General features: G+C 48.7%; 1 protein-coding gene across 5 annotated transcripts in view; it reads right to left on the bottom strand.

The window, feature by feature from the left end:
• PLA2G6 (phospholipase A2 group VI) overlaps positions 1-21,086 on the bottom strand; it is a 133,508-nt gene extending 112,422 nt beyond the window's left edge. For 4 of the 5 annotated variants that reach the window (XM_075321820.1, XM_075321819.1, XM_075321818.1 and 1 more), the window contains exons 1-2: positions 21,013-21,086; positions 17,594-17,810 (exon numbers count right to left, since the gene is read on the bottom strand). In XM_075321820.1, coding sequence (XP_075177935.1) covers positions 17,594-17,802 — 209 coding nt within the window. In that variant the 5' untranslated portion in view covers positions 17,803-17,810; positions 21,013-21,086. Of the gene's footprint in view, positions 1-17,593; positions 17,811-20,933; positions 20,983-21,012 lie in introns of those variants that run through there. The other variant, XM_075321817.1, reaches the window with a different exon arrangement.
• Between the last annotated feature and the right edge of the window lie 357 nt (positions 21,087-21,443).

The following is a 21,443-nucleotide window of genomic DNA, read 5'->3' on the forward strand; positions in this document are numbered from 1 at the left end:
AAGGTTTTTAGATGGCAAATTACATCAGTTTGTGCAAGAACTAGAATTAGAAATACTCCGTTCTCCTCATCCACCTCCACTAGTGAATTCCGGCACTGAATTTGAGTCCAGGGAAAGACGTACCATCTACACCACATTTGGAGGCGAACGTAAACCCTATGACAATATGTATCAGCATAAAAGAAACGCCGAGACAATCTGCCCAAGGTGATCAAGTCATCTACTCATTCTCTCACATATGTCCGAATGAGTGTCTTGGAGAAGGACTAACTATGGAAATGGATATTTTTACAACTATAAAAGATGTACCGTACATCTTTTCGCACGTAAGTTGATCTTCAAACATATTTTCTATCAATCCAATGCAGGGGGATTGTTTAACACGAGGGATGAACAAGAAGCGCTAGCCATTCTCGAGTCACTATCTGATGAAACAGGCCAGTCACCAGAGAGTACATTTCCAATACATCTTTTTCCAAAATCTAAAAAATCCCCCCCCAACCCCCAGGTCTATGTTCAGCAGTCGAGATCTTGGTGACAATGGTGGCTAATGACATTGAACAACTGTAGGTGCACGCAGCGTTTTTTGGCCCTCTGTGCAATGGCTCTATCAACATCCAAACCCTACTATACGGGATTCTTGGGTATGCTCGGCCGGGGTCTTTGACTATAATGATGCAGATGGAGTCACACTGTGCTCTGTTGTGCATCATTTTCGGCTGTATATGCCAAGTTACAGTGAAACCTAATGCCTCCCACACCCGAACACAAGGAAATCACTAACATTTTTTGTATCCTTAAGACTATTTTAACTCTGCCCAAACCTGTCTTCTAATAACCCAGCTGGCACAGCATCAGGTCACGCAGAATGCATCCTCCAGGCCAAGGCTCTTTACCAGTGAATGAGCTGGCTCTGTCCTTGTACTGTATGTAGAAAAGAAAAAAAGCTGAGACTATGACTAAACCTTCAGTAGGTTTTTGTTTTTTTATGTTGCAGACACTTTAAAGGGAACCTGTCACCAGATTTTGGCTTTCAAAAACAAAACTAGAACCTTAAGCAGCACCTGTGCTGTATTCTATAGAGGTGCACGTTAACCGCTGACCCTCCCTGTAGACCCCAGGGAAGAGACACACAGGGAGAGACACACACACGGAGAGAGACACACACACACAGGGAGAGAGAGACACACACACGGAGACACACACACACACGGAGACACACACACACGGAGACACACACACACGGAGACACACACACACACACACGGAGACACACACAGGGAAAAAAAGAGACACACACAGGGAAAAAAAAAGAGACACACACACACAGGGAAAAAAAAGAGACACACACAGGGAAAAAAAGAGACACGGAAAAAAAGAGACACATAGGGAAGAGACACACAGGGAAAAAGAGACACACAGGGAAAAAGATAGAGAGACAGACACAGACAGAAGGAGATACAGACAGAGAGGGAGACAGACAGAGATTGGGAGAGAAACAGAGAGACAGTTACTATCACGGGCAACGGCGGGTACTACAGCTAGTACCTTTATATAATCTCCAGCCATGTATGCAAATTCTTTAGTCCAGTCGGATGGGTGTCCTAGTCTGTGCCTCCTGTCCCTCCTTTCGCCATCCTCTTGTGCTGATTGACGTGGAAAATGTCTCAGACGCCATCCATGTAGGCGGGCAAAATCTCCATATTCCCGGCAATGTGGTTGAAGTCACCCACATCATCCATATTGCTGGGCAAAGTCTTGCGCCTGTGCAGAGAACTCGCTGATTCGGGCAGGCGCACCTATGTTTTCGGCTCTGTCTGCAAAAGGGCAGAGCGAAGTGTTCCTGCGCGAGCCGGGAATATGGAGATGGTGTTCGAGGTGTCATCCATGTCAATCAGCACAGAAGAAGGGTGAAAGGAGGGACATGAGGCGTAGATTAGGACGCCCAGCGGACCAGACAATTTACATACACGGCGGGAGATTTTATAAAAGGTAATTTTAGGGTCTACGGGGGGAGGGGAGTAACGTGCACCTATATAGAATGCAGCACAGGCACTGCTTAAGGTGGTAGTTTTAGTTTAGAAAGCCAAAATCTGGTGACAGGTTCCCTTTAATTGCCTACGAATTGTTGATGATCCAGGTATCCAGGTCCTCAGACGTCCCCATCTATCGCTCAAAAAGTTTCCGAAAAAGCGAGCAGCTCAGATAACAGGAACACACAGCCCCGGCCTGAGAGCAAAAACACCGAGTGGAGAAGGGATTCAATATAAAGAAGAGGCTTTGTAACCCATGTGCGCTCAGGCAGGAGTGGTCTACGCTTTCTCACAAGTCGAAAAGAGACCGCTAACAATCACTAGATAAAGAGGGCAATACTGACAAGACTAAAGGCCCCGTCACACACAGATAAATCTTTGGCAGATCTGTGGTTGCAGTGAAATCATGGACATATTGTTCCATTTATACACAGCCACAAACCTGGCACTGATTGTCCACAATTTCACTGCAACCACAGATCTGCCGCAGATTTATCTGTGTGTGTGACAGGGCCTTAAGGCTACTTTCACACATCAGTTTTTTCCAGCAGTCACAATCTGTTTTGTGACTAATGCGACGGATCCCTGTAAAAAAAAATGGATCCGTCGCACCAGCTTTGGAGCCTTGCAATGTGATTGTGTACATACTGGGCATGCTCAGTAGAAAATGATGGAATCTAGCACTGGATTCCGTTGTGTGACGGATTATGGCAGAATCCTGCACCATAGACAACCATTATACCTCTTGACGGATTGCGATGGAACCCTGAGCAGTGCGTCGTTTCGACGCTCGGAAAAACAATACATTCTGCGTTGCTTCTGCCCGACGGTCAGTCATTTCACGACTAATCAGTTGCGCGACGGATGCAACGCAAGGCCATCAGTCGCAATCCTTCGTTAATACAAGTCTATGTGGAAAAAACGGAATCCTGCAAATTATTTTGCAGTACTCAGTTTTTTCTTAAAGCGACAGAGTGACTGAGGCTAAAGGCTGCTTTACACACAACGATATCGCTAGCGATCTCGTTAGCGATGTGACACGCCAGATCGTAGATACGATTTGCCAAGGTTGCACATAGGTCGTTCTGTGGCCGGTGCTACAAAAACGACCTATGTGCGATCTCAGCAAAACGTATCTTCGATCTGGCGTATCATGTTGCTAACGAGATCGCTGGCGATATCGTCGTGTGTAAAGCAGCCTTACGTTCACACTTCCGTTGTTTTGCCTCAGTCACAATCCGTCGCCTTGAGGAATTAGGCTATGTGCACACGTTGCTTTTTTTTCAGCGCGGAAAAAAACGCACCCTCCGGCAGAGGGGAGAATTGTAAACAATGCTTTTTGAGAAAAACGCATCGAAAACGCATGCGTTTTTCATGCGTTTTTTTAGGTGCGTTTTTTAAGACTTGTCAGTGTTAATAAAGTTGGTTGAACACAGACCTTTGGGGAAAAAAAACCTGTGATGTAATTTCCTTCTTCTCCACATTCTGTTTGGATAAATGGGAGGGCTTGGAATGGAAGGAGCACCATTTGAATTTTGGAAAAGTTGAAATAAACTTCGCGCACCATGTCACATTAGCAGGGCCCCTTGGGTACCTATACGTCAGAAAACCCCCACAAGTGACCCCATTTTGGAATCTGCACCCCTCAAGGATTTTATTCAGGAGTATATCAAGCATTTTGAATCCACAGCTACTTCACCCAAAATGTTGCTGTAGCAACAATATTCTCACTTTTAGGCTATGTGGCCGTGATCCAGCGACACGGCGTCTAGTGCACAGTGTCAGCCTTCCTGCAGAGATGTGAGTGTTGTCCACGGGAGAACGCAGCTGCCCATGCCCACGATTTGGGTTCAGGCTGCTGTGGACTTTAGCTCTATTCTACCTGCAGAGAACACTCTTGTCTCCGCAGCATAAATTGACATGCTGAGGCTCGAGAAGCCACGCCACCGGTCAGTTTATGCTGCGGAGAAAAGAAGCACAGTGGGCATGGGATTTCTAAAAATCCTTCCACTGTGCTTCTACTGCACAACGCAGCGCTATGGACGCAGGGAAAACACTCAGCGCCCAAACCACTGCAAAACCTGATTGTGGGCACACAGCCAAAAAAGCGTCAATGGATGAATGGATGTCAAATACAGTTAGGTCCAGAAATATTTGGACAGTGACACAAGTTTTGTTATTTTAGCTGTTTACAAAAACATGTTCAGAAATACAATTATATATATAATATGGGCTGAAAGTGCACACTCCCAGCTGCAATATGAGAGTTTTCACATCCAAATCGGAGAAAGGGTTTAGGAATCATAGCTCTGTAATGCATAGCCTCCTCTTTTTAAAGGGACCAAAAGTAATTGGACAAGGGACACTAAGGGCTGCAATTAACTCTGAAGGCGTCTCCCTCGTTAACCTGTAATCAATGAAGTAGTTAAAAGGTCTGGGGTTGATTACAGGTGTGTGGTTTTGCATTTGGAAGCTGTTGCTGTGACCAGACAACATGCGGTCTAAGGAACTCTCAATTGAGGTGAAGCAGAACATCCTGAGGCTGAAAAAAAAGAAAAAATCCATCAGAGAGATAGCAGACATGCTTGGAGTAGCAAAATCTACAGTCGGGTACATTCTGAGAAAAAAGGAATTGACTGGTAAGCTTGGGAACTCAAAAAGGCCTGGGCCTCCACAGATGACAACAGTGGTGGATGATAGCCGCATACTTTCTTTGGTGAAGAAGAACCCATTCACAACATCAACTGAAGTCCAGAACACTCTCAGTGAAGTAGGTGTATCTGTCTCTAAGTCAACAGTAAAGAGAAGACTCCATGAAAGTAAATACAAAGGGTTCACATCTAGATGCAAACCATTCATCAATTCCAAAAATAGACAGGCCAGAGTTAAATTTGCTGAAAAACACCTCATGAAGGAAGCTCAGTTCTGGAAAAGTATTCTATGGACAGATGAGACAAAGATCAACCTGGACCAGAATGATGGGAAGAAAAAAGTTTGGAGAAGAAAGGGAACGGCACATGATCCAAGGCACACCACATCCTCTGTAAAACATGGTGGAGGCAACGTGATGGCATGGGCATGCATGGCTTTCAATGGCACTGGGTCACTTGTGTTTATTGATGACATAACAGCAGACAAGAGTAGCCGGATGAATTCTGAAGTGTACCGGGATATACTTTCAGCCCAGATTCAGCCAAATGCCGCAAAGTTGATCGGACGGCGCTTCATAGTACAGATGGACAATGTCCCCAAGCATACAGCCAAAGCTACCCAGGAGTTCATGAGTGCAAAAAAGTGGAACATTCTGCAATGGCCAAGTCAATCACCAGATCATAACCCAATTGAGCATGCATTTCACTTGCTCAAATCCAGACTTAAGACGGAAAGACCCACAAACAAGCAAGACCTGAAGGCTGCGGCTGTAAAGGCCTGGCAAAGCATTAAGAAGGAGGAAACCCAGCGTTTGGTGATGTCCATGGGTTCCAGACTTAAGGCAGTGATTGCCTCCAAAGGATTCGCAACAAAATATTGAAAATAAAAATATTTTGTTTGGGTTTGGTTTATTTGTCCAATTACTTTTGACCTCCTAAAATGTGGAGTGTTTGTAAAGAAATGTGTACAATTCCTACAATTTCTATCAGATATTTTTGTTCAAACCTTTAAATTAAACGTTACAATCTGCACTTGAATTCTGTTGTAGAGGTTTCATTTCAAATCCAATGTGGTGGCATGCAGAGCCCAACTCGCGAAAATTGTGTCACTGTCCAAATATTTCTGGACCTAACTGTATACATAACGTCCCACCCCCGCCTGCATATTCTAAGCTGGCACCTTTAGTACCTTTCATGTGGCACTATAGGGTGCCTAGCCTAGTATTTATCCCAAAAAAAAACCCCAAAAAACAATGAAAAAAATGGCGTGGGGTCCCCCCTATTTTTGATAGCCAGTCAGGGTAAAGCAGACAGCTGTAGCCTGCAAACCACAGCTGGCAGCTTCATCTTGTCTGGTGATCAATTTGGAGGGCTCCCCATGCTTTTTGTTTTTATTTATAAATAAAGAATTAAAAAAAAAAAATAACGTGGGGTCCCCCCAAATTAGATCACCAGCCAAGGTGAAGCTGACAGCTGGGGTCTGGTATTCTCAGGGTGGGAAGAGCCATGGTTATTGGACTCTTCCAAACCTAAAAATAGCAGGCCGCAGCCGCCCCAGAAGTGGCGCATCCATTAGATGCGCCAATCCTGGCGCTTCGCCCCAACTCATCCCGCGCCCTGGTGCGTTGGCAAACGGGGTAATAAATGGGGTTGATACCAGATGTGTAATGTCACCTGGCATCAAGCCCAGCAATTAGTGATGTTACGGCGTCTATCAGATACCAGACATAACTAATTGACAGTAAACAAAAGCAAAAAAAAAAATGACAAAAATTTTTTTATTAGAAAAAACACTCCCCAAATCATTCCCTCGTTCACCAATTTAATAAAAAAATTTGAAAAAAAATGGGTCCGCAGAAATCCATTTGGACGTCCCACGTCGGCTCTGGACCTTCTAGAATATGGGGGCACGTTCAGGGAACGTATCCCCCATTTTCTAGGAGGGCAGACCCTCCATTTGAGGAGAGTGGGTGCCAAAAATCTGCACCCACTCTCCCCGGGTCACAGCTGCAGAGTGCGAGCAGCCAGCACAGCTCTCTGAACACAGTGCTGGCTGTCAGCTGCTCTGCTCATGTGACCGCACTGACCGGCACCTGCTGTGAAGGAGGAGGGGGCCGCGGGGGATCAGGGCTGCGACCGGACAGGTAAGGGGGAATACCGGGGGGAATAGGGGGTGACCTGGCAGGGCCTGGGGGGCATTTTTCTGTCGCATGTCTCAAGGCACATGCGACAGAAATCATAGGAGAAGGTTCGGCCGGTGCGCTACTGTGCGCGTGGCCATGTTGGATTTTCGGGAGGGGGGGGGTCGGGGCGGGCACTTTGGCGACACTGGGGGCTTTCCAGGACTTCGCCAGGAAGTGAGGTCAACAGGAAACCTCTTGACCTCACTTCCAGGTAAATGCCTGCGTTCTGTATGCCGACAAAGCCCGCGGACCGCAACAAAAATGCAGCGAACTGCGGTGTAGCTGCGTTCTGACCCGCATCATTGATTTCAATGGAGGAGAGAACGCAGCTACACCGCACAAAAGAAGTGACATGCTGCTTTTCTTTCCGCACCGATTTTGGGCATCCAAAACGCTGCGTTTAGAAACGCAGCATGTGCACTGATTTTTCGGCTTTCTTATACACTTTGCTGGGAAAGCTGAACGCATGCAATTTGCCACTGAAACGCTGCGGTTCTAAACGCAGAGTTTCCACGGTAAAAAACGCAACGTGTGCACACAGCCTTACAGTATCTTGCAAGATATTTTGCAGGAATCTGTTTTTTTCCCCATAGGCTTCTATTAGCGACAGATTGTAACTGATGGCCTTGTGTTGCATCCGCCGCGTGATGGATCAATCGTTTACTGACTGACCGTCAGGCGGAAGCAACGCTAAATGTAACGTTTTTTGTGTGCGACGGATCATTTTTTTACTATGAGCACGCGCACAGTAAAAAAACATGACGACTGTAAATCCAGTTCCAGTTCCAGCTGATCGCCCGGCGGCCGGCTTTTGTGAACAATCAGCTGATCGCCCGGCGGCGGGTTTTTGTGGACGATGAAAGCCAGCCGATCAGCTGATCGTTCACAGCCAGTAAAAAAAAAAATAAAAAAAAAAAACTGATCCGTTTTTTTGTAGCATCAGTCACATCAGTTGTGCCACTATCTGCAACGCATCCGTTGCATCAGTCACACAACTGATTGTGATTGATGCAAAACAACGGAAGTGTGAACTTAGCCTGAGGGAAAATGGTGGAAATGTGAAAGTAGCCTAAGAAGCACGGACCGGCAGGGAAACGTAAGCACCAGAACAGGGGACCTGTGAGCGATACTGGAGAGACTAGAATTTATTTTTATCTTTAACCACGCGGCGCCTGGTTATAACTATTTTTGGGCTGAGGAACACGTTCAAAGCAAATGTCAACATATGCTTCATCTTCACTTAACCCCTTTACGACCGCCGATACGCCTTTTAACGGCGGCATATTAGGGTACTTTTTCCGATCCGCCGCTTTTTAACGGCGGTCGGAAAAAAGGGTCTAGCGCCCCCCAGAGTCGGAAAATTTCCGGGGTCTCAGCTGCCGGGGGTAGCTGAGACCCTGGAGATCATGATTCTGGCCGGTTTTTCCGGTCCCCGCTCACCTGATGACCGGTATACACCGTATACCGATGATCAGGTTACAGTAAATGACCGCGCCGGTAAAAAATGATTTATCTCCCATCTGGCATGATCAAACATGCCAGATGGGAGATAAATCTTTTTCCCGGTTCCCTCCGGTCCCCTCGGTATCCCCAAAGTGCCCCCCCGACCCCCAACCCCCTCCCGAAAATCCAAGATGGCCGCGCGCACCGGCGATCACAGCAGCGCGCCGGCCGCATTTCCCCCTTTCCTATGGTTTCTGTCGCATGTGCCATCACACATGCGACAGAAACCTGCTCCCCAGGCCCTGCCGGGTCCCCCCCTATCCCCCCCGGTGTTCCCCGGTGTCATACATACCTGTCGCAGCTCTGATCCCCCGCGGCCCCCTCCTCCGGCTCCTTCACAGCAGACGCCGGTCACATGTGCAGAGCGCGGCTGTCAGCTTCCTGTGTTCAGGACGCTGGCTGCTGCTGCTGCTGCACAGAGTCTGCAGCTGTGACCCGGGGAGAGTGGGTGCAGATTCTTTGCACCCACTCTCCTGAAATGGAGGGTCTGCCCTCCTAGAAAATGGGGGATACGTTCCCTGAACGTGTCCCCCATATTCTAGAAGGTCCAGAGTCGACGTGGGACGTCCAAATGGATTACAGCGGATTTTTTTTTTCTTTTCTTTTCAATAAATTGGTCAATCAGGGAATGTTTTGGGGAGTGTTTTTTCAAATAAATTTTTTTTTGTTGTCAATTTTTTTTTTATTACTGTCAATTAGTTATGTCGGGTATCTGATAGACGCCGTGACATAACTAATTGCTGGGCTTGATGCCAGGTGACATTACACATCTGGTATCAACCCCATTTATTACCCCGTTAGCCAACGCACCAGGGCGCGGGATGAGATGGGGCGAAGCGCCAGAATTGGCGCATCTAATGGATGCGCCACTTCTGGGGCGGCTGCGGCCTGCTATTTTTAGGCTGGGAAGAGTCCAATAACCATGGCTCTTCCCATCCTGAGAATACCAGACCCCAGCTGTCAGCTTCACCTTGGCTGGTGATCTAATTTGGGGGGACCCCACGTTTGTTTTTTTTTTTTAATTATTTATAAATAATTAAAAAAAAAACAGCTTGGGGAGCCCTCCAAATTGATCACCAGCCAAGGTGAAGCTGTCAGCTGTGGTTTGCAGGCTACAGCTGTCTGCTTTACCCTAGCTGGCTATCAAAAATAGGGGGGACCCCACGTCATTTATTTTCATTATTTTTTTTTCTTTTTGGGCTAAATACAAGGCTAGGCACCCTTTAGTGCCACATGAAAGGCACTAAAGGGCGCCAGCTTAGAATATGCAGGGGGGTGGGACGTTATATATGTTTGACATCTATCCATTCATCCATTGTAGCATTTTAGGCTGTGTGCCCACAATCAGGGTTTGCAGCGTTATGGGCGCAGAGTGTTTTCCCTGCGTCCATAACGCTGCGTTGTGCAGTAGAAGCACAGTGGAAGGATTTTTAGAAATCCCATGCCCACTGTGCTTCTTTTCTCCGCAGCATAAACCGACCTGTGGCGCAGCTTCCCGAGCCTCAGCATGTCAATTTATGCTGCGGAGACAAGAGTGTTCTCTGCAGGTAGAATAGAGCTCCACAGCAGCCTGAACCCAAATCGTGGGCATGGGCAGCTGCGTTCTCCCGTGGACAACACTCACATCTCTGTAGGAAGGCTGACACTGTGTACTGGACGCCGTGTCGCTGGATCATGGCCACATAGCCTAAAAGAGAGACATTTGTTGCTACAGCAACATTTTTGTGAAGTACCTGTGGATTCAAAATGCTTACTATACTTCTGAATAAAATCCTTGAGGGGTCCAGTTTCCAAAATGGAGTCACTTGTGGGGGAGCCGAGAGACAAACCCTTGTCCATTCCGGATTGAAGGAATGAAAGAAAAGTGGGTAAGGCAAAGGGCCAGGGGGTAAAACCCTGATCAGAGCACCAGGATAAGAAGATCCTCCAAGACCTGTGATAGATCTTGGCGGACGTTGGTTTCCTGGCCTGTCTCATAGTGGCAATGACGTCTTGAGATAACCCTGAAGACGCTAGGATCCAGGACTCAATGGCCACACAGTCAGGTTGAGGGCCGCAGAATTCAGATGGAAAAACGGCCCTTGAGACAGCAAGTCTGGGCGGTCTGGGAGCGCCCACGGTTGACCCACCGTGAGGTGCCACAGATCCGGGTACCACGACCGCCTCGGCCAATCTGGGGCGACGAGAATGGCGCGACGACAGTCGGACCTGATTTTGCGCAGCACTCTGGGCAGCATCGCCAGAGGAGGAAATACATAGGGCAGTCGAAACTGCGACCAATCCTGAACTAATGTGTCCGCCGCCAGAGCTCTGTGATCTTGAGACCGGGCCATGAATGCCGGGACCTTGTTGTTGTGCCGTGACGCCATGAGATCGACGTCCGGCGTTCCCCAGCGGCGACAGATCTCTCGAAAAACGTCTGGGTGCAGAGACCATTCCCCCGCGTCCATGCCCTGTCGGCTGAGAAAATCTGCTTCCCAGTTTTCTACGCCCGGGATGTGAACTGCGGAGATGGTGGAAGCTGTGGCTTCCACCCACTGCAGAATTCGTCGGACTTCCTGGAAGGCTTGACGACTGCGAGTGCCGCCTTGGTGGTTGATGTATGCGACGGCAGTGGCGTTGTCCGACTGGATCCGGATCTGCCTGCCCTCCAGCCACCGATGAAAGGCCAATAGGGCTAGATACACTGCCCTTATCTCCAGAATATTGATCTGAAGGGATGACTCTATCGGAGTCCAGGTTCCCTGAGCCTTGTGGTGGAGAAAAACCGCCCCCCACCCTGACAGGCTCGCGTCCGTCGTGACCACAGCCCAGGTAGGGGGTAGGAAGGATTTTCCCTGCGATAGAGAGTTGGGAAGGAGCCACCACTGAAGTGACGTCTTGGTTGCAAGGGAGAGACGTTCCTGTCGAGTGAAGTCGACCTCCTGTCCCATTTGCGGAGAATGTCCCACTGGAGTGGCCGCAGATGGAATTGCGCGAAGGGCACTGCCTCCATCGCTGCCACCATCTTCCCCAGGAAGTGCATGAGGCGCCTCAAGGGGTGTGACTGACCCCGAAGAAGAGATTGCACCCCTGCCTGCAGCGAAAGCTGTTTGTCCAGCGGTAGCATGACTACTGCTGACTGAGTATGAAACTCCATCCCAAGGTACGTCAGTGATTGGGTCGGTGTCAACTTGGATTTTGGGAAGTTGATGATCCACCCGAACTGCTGGAGAGTCGCCAGAGCGACGGAAAGGCTGTTTTGACGCGCCTTCTGAGAGGGTGCCCTGACCAGAAGATCGTCTAAGTAGGGAATCACAGAGTGGCCCTGAGAGTGTAGGACCGCCACAACAGATGCCATGACCTTGGTGAACACCCGTGGGGCTGTCGCCAGGCCGAAAGGCAATGCCACGAACTGAAGGTGTTCGTCCCCGATGGCGAAACGCAAAAAGCATTGATGTTCGGGTGCGATCGGCACATGGAGATAAGCATCCTTGATGTCGATCGATGCTAGGAAGTCTCCTTGTGACATCGAAGCGATGACAGAGCGGAGAGATTCCATCCGAAACCGTCTGGTGCTCACATGTCTGTTGAGCAGTTTGAGGTCCAGAACGGGACGGAATGAACCGTCCTTCTTTGGCACCACGAACAAGTTGGAGTAAAAGCCGCGACCATGTTCCTGGAGGGGAACAGGGATCACAACTCCTTCTGTCTTCAGAGCGTTCACCGCCTGAAAAAGTGCATCGGCTCGCTCGGGGGGCGGAGATGTTCTGAAGAAACGAGTCAGGGGACGAGAGCTGAACTCTATCCTGTAACCGTGAGACAGAATGTCTCTCACCCATCGGTCTTGAACATGTGGCCACCAGGCGTCGCAAAAGCGGGAGAGCCTGCCACCGACCGAGGATGCGGTTTGGGGATGCCGAGAGTCATGAGGAGGCCGCCTTGGAAGCAGTGCCTCCTGAGGCCTTTTGGGGGCGTGACTTGGACCGCCACGCATAGGAGTTCCTCTGGCCTTTCTCCGGCCTGCTGGACGAAGAGGATTGGGGCTTGGCGGAGGGACGAAAGGACCGAAACCTCGATTGTATTTTCCGTTGCTGAGGTCTCTTTGGTTTGGACTGGGGTAAGGAGGAGTCCTTTCCCTTGGATTCCTTAATAATCTCATCCAATCGTTCACCAAACAAGCGGTCGCCAGCAAACGGCAAACCGGTTAAGAACCTCTTGGAAGCCGAGTCTGCCTTCCATTCGCGCAGCCACATGGCCCTGCGGACTGCCACAGAGTTAGCGGATGCCACCGCTGTACGGCTAGCAGAGTCTAAAACTGCGTTCATGGCGTAGGAAGAAAAAGCTGACGCCTGAGAAGTCAAAGACGCAACCTGCGGAGCAGAATTACGTGTGACCGCATTAATCTCAGCCAGACAAGCTGAGATAGCTTGTAGTGCTCACACGGCTGCAAAGGCCGGGCAAAAGACGCGCCCGTGGCTTCATAGATGGATTTCACCAGGAGCTCTATCTGCATGTCAGTGGCATCCTTTAGCGATGATCCATCTGCAACCGATACCACAGATCTAGCCGCCAATCTAGAGACTGGGGGATCCACCTTGGGACATTGAGCCCAACCCTTAACAACGTCAGAGGGGAAGGGGTAACGTGTGTCAGTAAGGCGCTTAGTAAAGCGCTTGTCCGGAACCGCTCTGGGCTTCTGGACAGCATCTCTGAAGTTAGAGTGATCGAAAAACGCAGTTAGGGAACCGAAACTGGTGTTTCTCCTGCTGAGAAGCCGACTCCTCTACAGGAGGAGGCGGGGGAGAGATATCTAACACCTGGTTGATGGACGAGATAAGGTCATTTACTATGGCGTCCCCTTCAGGTGTATCAAGATTGAGAGCAACGTCAGTGTCAGAGCCCTGAGCTGCGACGTCCGCCTCGTCCTCCAGAGAGTCCTCACGCTGGGAACCCGAGCAGCGTGAAGAAGTCGGGGAAGATTCCCAGCGGGCCCGCTTAGCCGGTCTGGGACTGTGGTCCGGGCCGGAGTCCTCCACGTGAGACCTAGGGCCCCCCCTGGGAACGTGCTGCGGCGCGGACAGAGAGGGGCCTGGAGGAGAAGATCCAACAGGGCCCGGGGCTTGTGTAAGGACTGGTCTGGACTGCAAAGCTTCAAGCAGCTTGGCAGACCATTTGTCCATAGACTGAGCCATGGATTGTGAAAGTGACTCAGAGAGTTTTTCAGCAAAAACTGCAAACTCTGTCCCTGCCTCCTGGACAGGGGGAGCAAGGGGTTCTACCTGAGCCGAGGGGCCCACTAGTGACCGAGGCTCGGGTTGAGGAAGCAAAAACAGGGGTTGAGCATTGCTCACAGTGAGGGTAGGTGGAACCCGCAGGTAACTTAGCCGCACAAGAGGTACAGGTCGCAAAATAACCCTGTGCCTTGGCACCCTTGCTCCTTGTGGACGACATGCTGTTGTCTCCTAGGAGAGTGATCACTGAGGGTATATGGGAAGGGTATACAGCCCGACCGAACAGAAATATATAACTATATATATAGTATCTATTCCAGCACCCTAAGGGAACCAGCACCGGGTGACCGGTGTGGCTTACCGACCGCTAAACTAAAGAGCGGAGTGTGTGTCCTCCAGATTCCCTGCCTTAGGTCTCCCAGCGTTGCAGAGCTCTTTCCAGGAAATCCTCCACAGGCAGAATGCCAAAGAAATGGCTGCCGGAGCTCTCAGGGGAGGAGTGGAGCCGTGGACGGCGTTAGAAAAGTGCGGGAATCTGGAGTCCCCACAGTGATCAGTGAGGGGGAAGGAAACATACAGGATGCTCCGGCCCTCACAGCCGACGTCAGGCCGGCCGTCCCGCCCTTACCCCTGATAGACAGGCCCGGGGGCGGGAGCTTTGCTACTAGGCCGCAATTGAAGCCGGGGACTAAATTTAAGACCGCGGCCGACAAACAGGCGCGGTCGGCGCGGAAGTCCGCCGGCCGTCACAAATAAGCAGCTGCTGCAGCGTCCGGGATGAAGGCGCTCCATGCACATCCCCCATGGGGATACAGAGTACCTTAGTGATGCAGGGCCCGGTCCCTGAGGATAAATAAACTCCTGTCCGACAGATTTCCACAGGGGCTGCGGAGGGAGCACTGTCCCAGTGACTGGACGACCGCTCAGGATCCCACTTCTCCCAGAGCCGCTAAGGGATGGTGAAGGAGACGGCATGAGGCTCCGGCCTTTGTACCCGCAATGGGTACCTCAACCTTAACAGCACCACCGACTTAGTGGGGTGAGAAGGGAACATGCCGGGGGCCCCGTGGGGGCCCACTTTTCTTCCAACCGATATAACTAATCTGAGAATGCATGAGTGGATGTGTGCCTCCTTCCACACAAAGCATAAAACTGAGGAGCCCGTGATGCACGGGAGGGTGTATAGGCAGAGGGGAGGGGTTACACTTTTTAAAGTGTAATACTTTGTGTGGCCTCCGGAGGCAGAAGCTATACACCCAATTGTCTGGGTCTCCCAATGGAGCGACAAAGAAAAGCACAATTGTGTAATGGTTTTATGGGTTTCGTTTTTGCGGCGTTCATTAAAGCACCACTCCAGCATTTGTATTTTCAGCGCTGGAGGGGCACTTTAAATCTAAGCCCCCTGTGCTCGGTCTTCTGGCAGCTTCACCTTTACCGACGCTGCTCCAGTCCAGTGGCGCCACCTTGTGCCCGTAACCTCTGACTAGCCAGACGTTACATCACAAATAGAGATGTGCGGACACGTGGAAGTTCAGTTGGGCGGGTGCAGCCGGACTTTAGATAAAGTTCGGTTTGGGATTGAACTTGACCTGAACCCAAATGGAAGTCACTAATTGGGCAGTTTGGGTCTCTGCCCACATGTAGCCAGCCATAAACAGATCACTTCCAGGGGCAGCTTTTTTTTTTATTTTGTTCGGTGCACACTACATCCAATCACGCTGTTGATAACCCCAGTGCGAGCCGTTAAAATACTGAAAGCAGCTCGCACTGGGCTGAGAACTGAGCATACCCGAGCAGAGCAATGCTCGTGCAAGTGATCAGCATACGTACAGTGTCTGAACTCTGAACGCAAATTTTGTTTTTACGTTTTGTTTTGCTTTTTAAAAACAAAGTCTGTATTTGGTATGAACAAACTCCAAACCTCGTGTTTGCTCATCTCTAGTCACTAGCTTTCAGTGAAAGTCTATGAGAGCCAGAACGAGGCTCTCATAAACTTGTATTGAGTTGTAACCTCCAGCGCACTCCAGCAAACACTGGAGCTACAGGCAAGTCACAAATCAAAGGAGACCGACTTGAGCGGCGCTGGAAAAAGCTGAAGACGCCGTAAGGAGAGTTTAAGAAAGAGGCAAGGGACTTAGATTTAAAGCAACACTCCAGTAGTGCAAAAAAAAATAAATAAATAAATAAATAAAAAAACAACTGTTGCTTTAAATGGAAAAACTGACCTGGCAATATAACTTACTATCCCAAACATGCATAGGTTTTATTTCTTTTAAAGGGAATTTGTCAGCAGGTATTTTGCTACTTCATCTACAAGCAGCGTTAATGTAAGAAAAGAGATCCTGAATGTAACCACATTTTACTTAGAGTATAGGGTGCAGCTGTTCTGACTATCTCAGAATTGAGTGTAGCAGAGCTGGGAGCGCCCACACCAGGCTCTCTATAGAGATTGTGCATTGACTGTGAGTGTCAATCACAGCGGGGGGGTGCCGGACTGCTCTACACACTCAGAGTAGTCACACCAATGTTAGGGTACCTTCACACTTTAGCGATTCAGCAGCGATCCGACCAGCGATCTGACCTGGTCAGGATCGCTGCTGCATCGCCACATGGTCGCTGGTGAGCTGTCAAACAGGCAGATCTCACCAGCGACCAGTGACCAGCCCCCAGCCAGCAGCGACGTGCAAGCGACGCTGCGCTTGCACGGAGCCGGCGTCTGGAAGCTGCGGACACTGGTAACTAAGTTAAACATCGGGTATGGTTACCCGATGTTTACATTAGTTACCAGCGCACACCGCTTAGCTTTGCTCTCCTAGCTACAGTACACATCGGGTTAATTAACCCGATGTGTAATGCAGCTACATGTGCAGAGAGCAGGGAGCCGCGCACACTGCTTAGCGCTGGCTCCTTGCTCTCCTAGCTACAGTACACATAGGGTTAATTAACCCGATGTGTAATGCAGCTACATGTGCAGAGAGCCGGAGCCGGCAGCACAGGCAGCGTGAGAGCTACGGAGGCTGGTAACTAAGGTAAATATCGGGTAACCACCTTGGTTACCCGATGTTTATCTTGGTTACAGCTTACCGCAGCTGCCAGATGCCGGCTCCTGCTCCCTGCTCGCTTCATTTGTCGCTCTCTCGCTGTCACACACAGTGATCTGTGTGTCACAGTGGGAGAGCGCCTTTGAAGAAAACGAACCAGGGCTGTGTGTAACGAGCAGCGATCTCGCAGCAGGGGCCAGATCGCTGCTCAGTGTCACACACAGCGAGATCGCTAATGAGGTCACTGCTGCGTCACAAAAAACGTGACTCAGCAGCGATCTCGGCAGCGAGCTCGCTGTGTGTGAAGCACCCCTTACTCACAGAGCAATAAACCCTTGAGAATGAGTAAATAATAGCTAGCACATAGATAAGAGAGGCACAGATGTTATTCTTTTTTAACCCTCGCAGCATGCTGTCCTCAGCTTACATTGCAAAATCCTGGTGACAGAGTCCCTTTAAGTGGTGAAAAAAAATGTGGAAGTTCTTGAAAAACAAAAAAAAATACTAATTTTCACTTGTGCCACCATTTTCTGAAACCCATAATGTTTTTAATTTTCAATTGATGGGGTCCCAGCAGTCAGAGCCTCATCAATCGGTACGTTATCATCTAACCTGTGGATAGGCAATAGCTTATTTTAACAGGACAATCCCCTATAATTTGTGTTTATCATCTTAATTGCTGCAAATTAGTAGCCAGGAGATGATTGTGTTATGTGCACCTGTAGTCAGCGTACATAAAAATACCTACGGCCAGGTTTTCAGGTTCAGGCAGTAAAAAATTCCACATATGCCACAGATGTCAGTGCTGGGAATGGACATGTCCACTGGCCACCACCTTTCTTGTAAGTAGGACCCCTGGACACAATCCTCAACACCCCCCTTTATGGCATTTCTAACCTAAATTTCTAAATTGCCAAAAATGTTAATTCTTTGGCGAGCTGTGCTGGAGAAAGACAGGTGGAAACTTACCGAAAGGCATTTTGGGGAGAGAGAGGATTCACCAAGAGACATTCCCACGATTTCGCTGTTTTGCTCTTGTAAAGTAAGACTCGTCCATCTTCCCGAATTCGATGACAGCCGACATAGTCCAAGAGCGCCACCTCTCGCACCCTATAAGGGTTTGTGAATAGGTTGCTCACTGCGCTCACAGTGTTGAATATTTTTCCAAAAAGCTCCATGGAAGTCACTGGGAGAAACGTCACCACAGAAAAACAGGTATTAATGAAGAAAAAAAAAAAAGACAGATGAGAAGACTTCTTCAAACCGGTTGGTCAAGATGTTTCCCCGACTGGGTACATGAATTTCTTAAAGGGAACCAATCACGAGGATTTTCCTATATAACCTAAAGCCAGTGCTATACTGGCACTATCAGGCTGATTGTATACATACAGTGCTATACTGGCACTATCAGGCTGATTCCATACATACAGTGCTATACTGGCACTATCAGCCTGATTCTATACATACAGTGCTATACTGGCACTATCAGCCTGATTCTATACATACAGTGCTATACTGGCACTATCAGCCTGATTCTATACATACAGTGCTATACTGGCACTATCAGCCTGATTCTATACATACAGTGCTATACTGGCAATATCAGGCTGATTCTATACATACAGTGCTATACTGGTAATATCAGGCTGATTCTATACATACAGTGCTATACTGGTACTATCAGGCTGATTCTATACATACAGTGCTATACTGGTACTATCAGGCTGATTCTATACATACAGTGCTATACTGGTACTATCAGGCTGATTCTATACATACAGTGCTATACTGGCAATATCAGGCTGATTCTATACATACAGTGCTATACTGGCAATATCAGGCTGATTCTATGCATACAGTGCTATACTGGTACTATCAGGCTGATTCTATACATACAGTGCTATACTGGCACTATCAGGCTGATTCTATACATACAGTGCTATACTGGCACTATCAGGCTGATTCTATACATACAGTGCTATACTGGCAATATCCAGCTGATTCTATGCATACAGTGCTATACTGGTACTATCAGGCTGATTCTATACATACAGTGCTATACTGGCAATATCAGGCTGATTCTATACATACAGTGCTATACTGGCAATATCAGGCTGATTCTATACATACAGTGCTATACTGGCAATATCAGGCTGATTCTATACATACAGTGCTATACTGGCAATATCAGGCTGATTCTATACATACAGTGCTAAACTGGTACTATCAGGCTGATTCTATACATACCATTAGTGATCAGCTCAGATGTATAGGATTTGACACACAAGCAAGAAAAGTTCGTAAAATGAGCAGCTTTTGAATGACAGCAGCTGATAGCTGGGGTGGGTGTTCATAGTTATCTCCTCCCCTGGTTATTTATGCTAATTCTATTATAGAATTGTTTTACTAACTTTGTAGAAAGACCTGTGCTGACGTCATACCATATGACCAGAAGGGGCGGACCCTCAGCTAACAGAAAAATAATGTTGCTTCCTGGTATCAGCTATGTTGGATGAGGCCCTGCCCCTTCTGGTCACATGGGTATGACATCAGCACAGGTCCTTCTAGTCAGTTAGTAAAATGATTCTATAATAGAATTAGCATAAATAACAGGGGGAGGAACAACAGGAAGGGGGGTGGGAACCACTACGAATACCCACCCCAGCTATCAGCTGATGGGCAGCTGCTGTCATTCAATAAGTTGCTCATTTTACAAACTTTACTTGCTTGTGTTTGTAAACCTATACATCCAAGCTGACAACTACAGGTATATATAGAATCAACCTGATTGTGCCAGTATAGCACTGGCTTTAGGTTATATAGGAAAATCCTGGTGATTGGAGTGCTTTAAATATTAGATATGTTCCCAGACATTAACCCCTAATCCCGACAAGAATACAAAGCACATGACATCTGCGTGATTTGCTGTGTGTGAGAAAAATAAAGGCTTTTTCATTTAAAGGTGTGTCGCAGCGCGTACATTTATGCCATTTCCAACAATAAGATCCACATCTAGTTCACAAATGGGGTCTTGAGGCGTCGGTGCACGGGAGGTCAGGAACGCCATATAGATGAATGAGACCCGCGGCTCCTACACATTCAACCTGTGCAGACACCATAATGTACAAAGTAGGGGGAACCCCTTTAAGGCTGCTTTCACACATCAATTTTTTTGCATCAGGCACAATCCGGCTCAAAAACCTATGCAACAGATGCGGCGAAGAAAACGGATCTGTTGCATAAGTTTTTCCATGCGGCCCGTCCGTTTTTTGACGGATGCGGCTTGATACTGAGCATGCACAGTTCAAAAAAACGCATCTGGCAGCCGGATGCGTTTTTTGCCGCAGGACGCCGCATCCGGCGTACATAGGCTTGCATTGTAAATCGGATCCGGCGCAATGCTTTTTTTCGCCGCACAAAAAAACATGCCAGACAACGTTCCATCCGGCCGCCGCATGGGCTAAATATGCCGCATCCAGCAAAAACCGGACGCAACGCAAGGCCATGCGGCACAATACAGCGATAATGCAAGTCTACGCGGAAAAAACGTAACCGGCGGCAAAAAAAAACGGTTGCATTTTTTTCTGCAATGCGCCGTATTGTGCCGCTCAGCAAAAAACGAATGTGTGAAAGCAGCCTAAAGGGCATCAGCTGTACTTCCCTGCTCCAGCACTGCCTCCCCGCTGCTGCTCCTGGTCATTGTTTATTGGCTGCAGTCACCTTCATGCATCACCACTGTAGACAATCACTGGGCTTAGCTGCGATGCTGATGTGGACTCCATAAATGTGGCAGGACAACCCCTTTAAAACCCCTGCTCTTTGTTTACTGGATGCAACAGTGACCACTGCAGCCCATCACTGAGCTTGTGCTGCCTACACCAGCATCGATGGTGAAACTAGTGATCAGCAGCCGGGGTGTTGATATCACCCCTGAAGCCAGTATACAATGACCACAGAAGCAGCAGCAGCAGGAAGGCATCTCATTCATCTACTAAGCACAGTGATTGGCTGCAGCGGTGATACATGTTGTATTTATGATGCCACCGCCGCATCCAGTGAACAATGACAAGGGGCAGCATCGGGGCGGCATCCCATCCATACTGTGTGCATCAGCATTTCAGCCCAAGACAATGTGGTGAAAATGAGAACACAGAAAATCCCTTTAAATCTTTTTTACACTGGCTGGAAACCAATGTGGCGGCGAATTTGCAATGGAAGCAATGACAAATTATTTATTGTCACATTCACTGCTTTGAAGCAAAATCTTAAAGAAAATCCTGTCCAGCCCCCATAATAAGTATAGAATAACCTGGAGGTTTCCAGAACAGGACAGAGCCCTCCTCACTGACACTGAGGTAACAGCCCCCGGCACACCTGGAGATACTCACGTGCTGCTGTAAGTCACAACAAGCCTCCTCCATTCACCTGACATCCGGAAGTCACACGCTTGCAGGACCTGCACAGCATAGAAAAGTACTGACCAATCCGCGCTCTCCTTCATAGACCCGGCGAAAGCTGACCAATGAGCGTTCTAAGAGGGCGGGACTTCCCAAGGCACGGGCCAATAGAGATAGAGATTACAGTAGCCGTGGGCGTAGCTACAATACAACTGAAGTAGTAATGTTTAATGTCACATTGTAACCACAGCAGCCGGGAAAGCCGCGAGCGACAGCCGCCATCTTCTGGGAGCCCCTAGCATCGGCCGCCATCTTATGGAAGACCAAAGGTAACGGAGAGCGCCATTTTTACTGTGGTAACACAACTGACTGAGCTTGTACTGGAATGGAAGGAGCAATGGCGCAGCTCTGTTTACCACACA

This window comes from Anomaloglossus baeobatrachus, chromosome 8, assembly GCF_048569485.1.
Source record: "Anomaloglossus baeobatrachus isolate aAnoBae1 chromosome 8, aAnoBae1.hap1, whole genome shotgun sequence".
Taxonomy (NCBI): Eukaryota; Metazoa; Chordata; class Amphibia; order Anura; family Aromobatidae; genus Anomaloglossus; species Anomaloglossus baeobatrachus.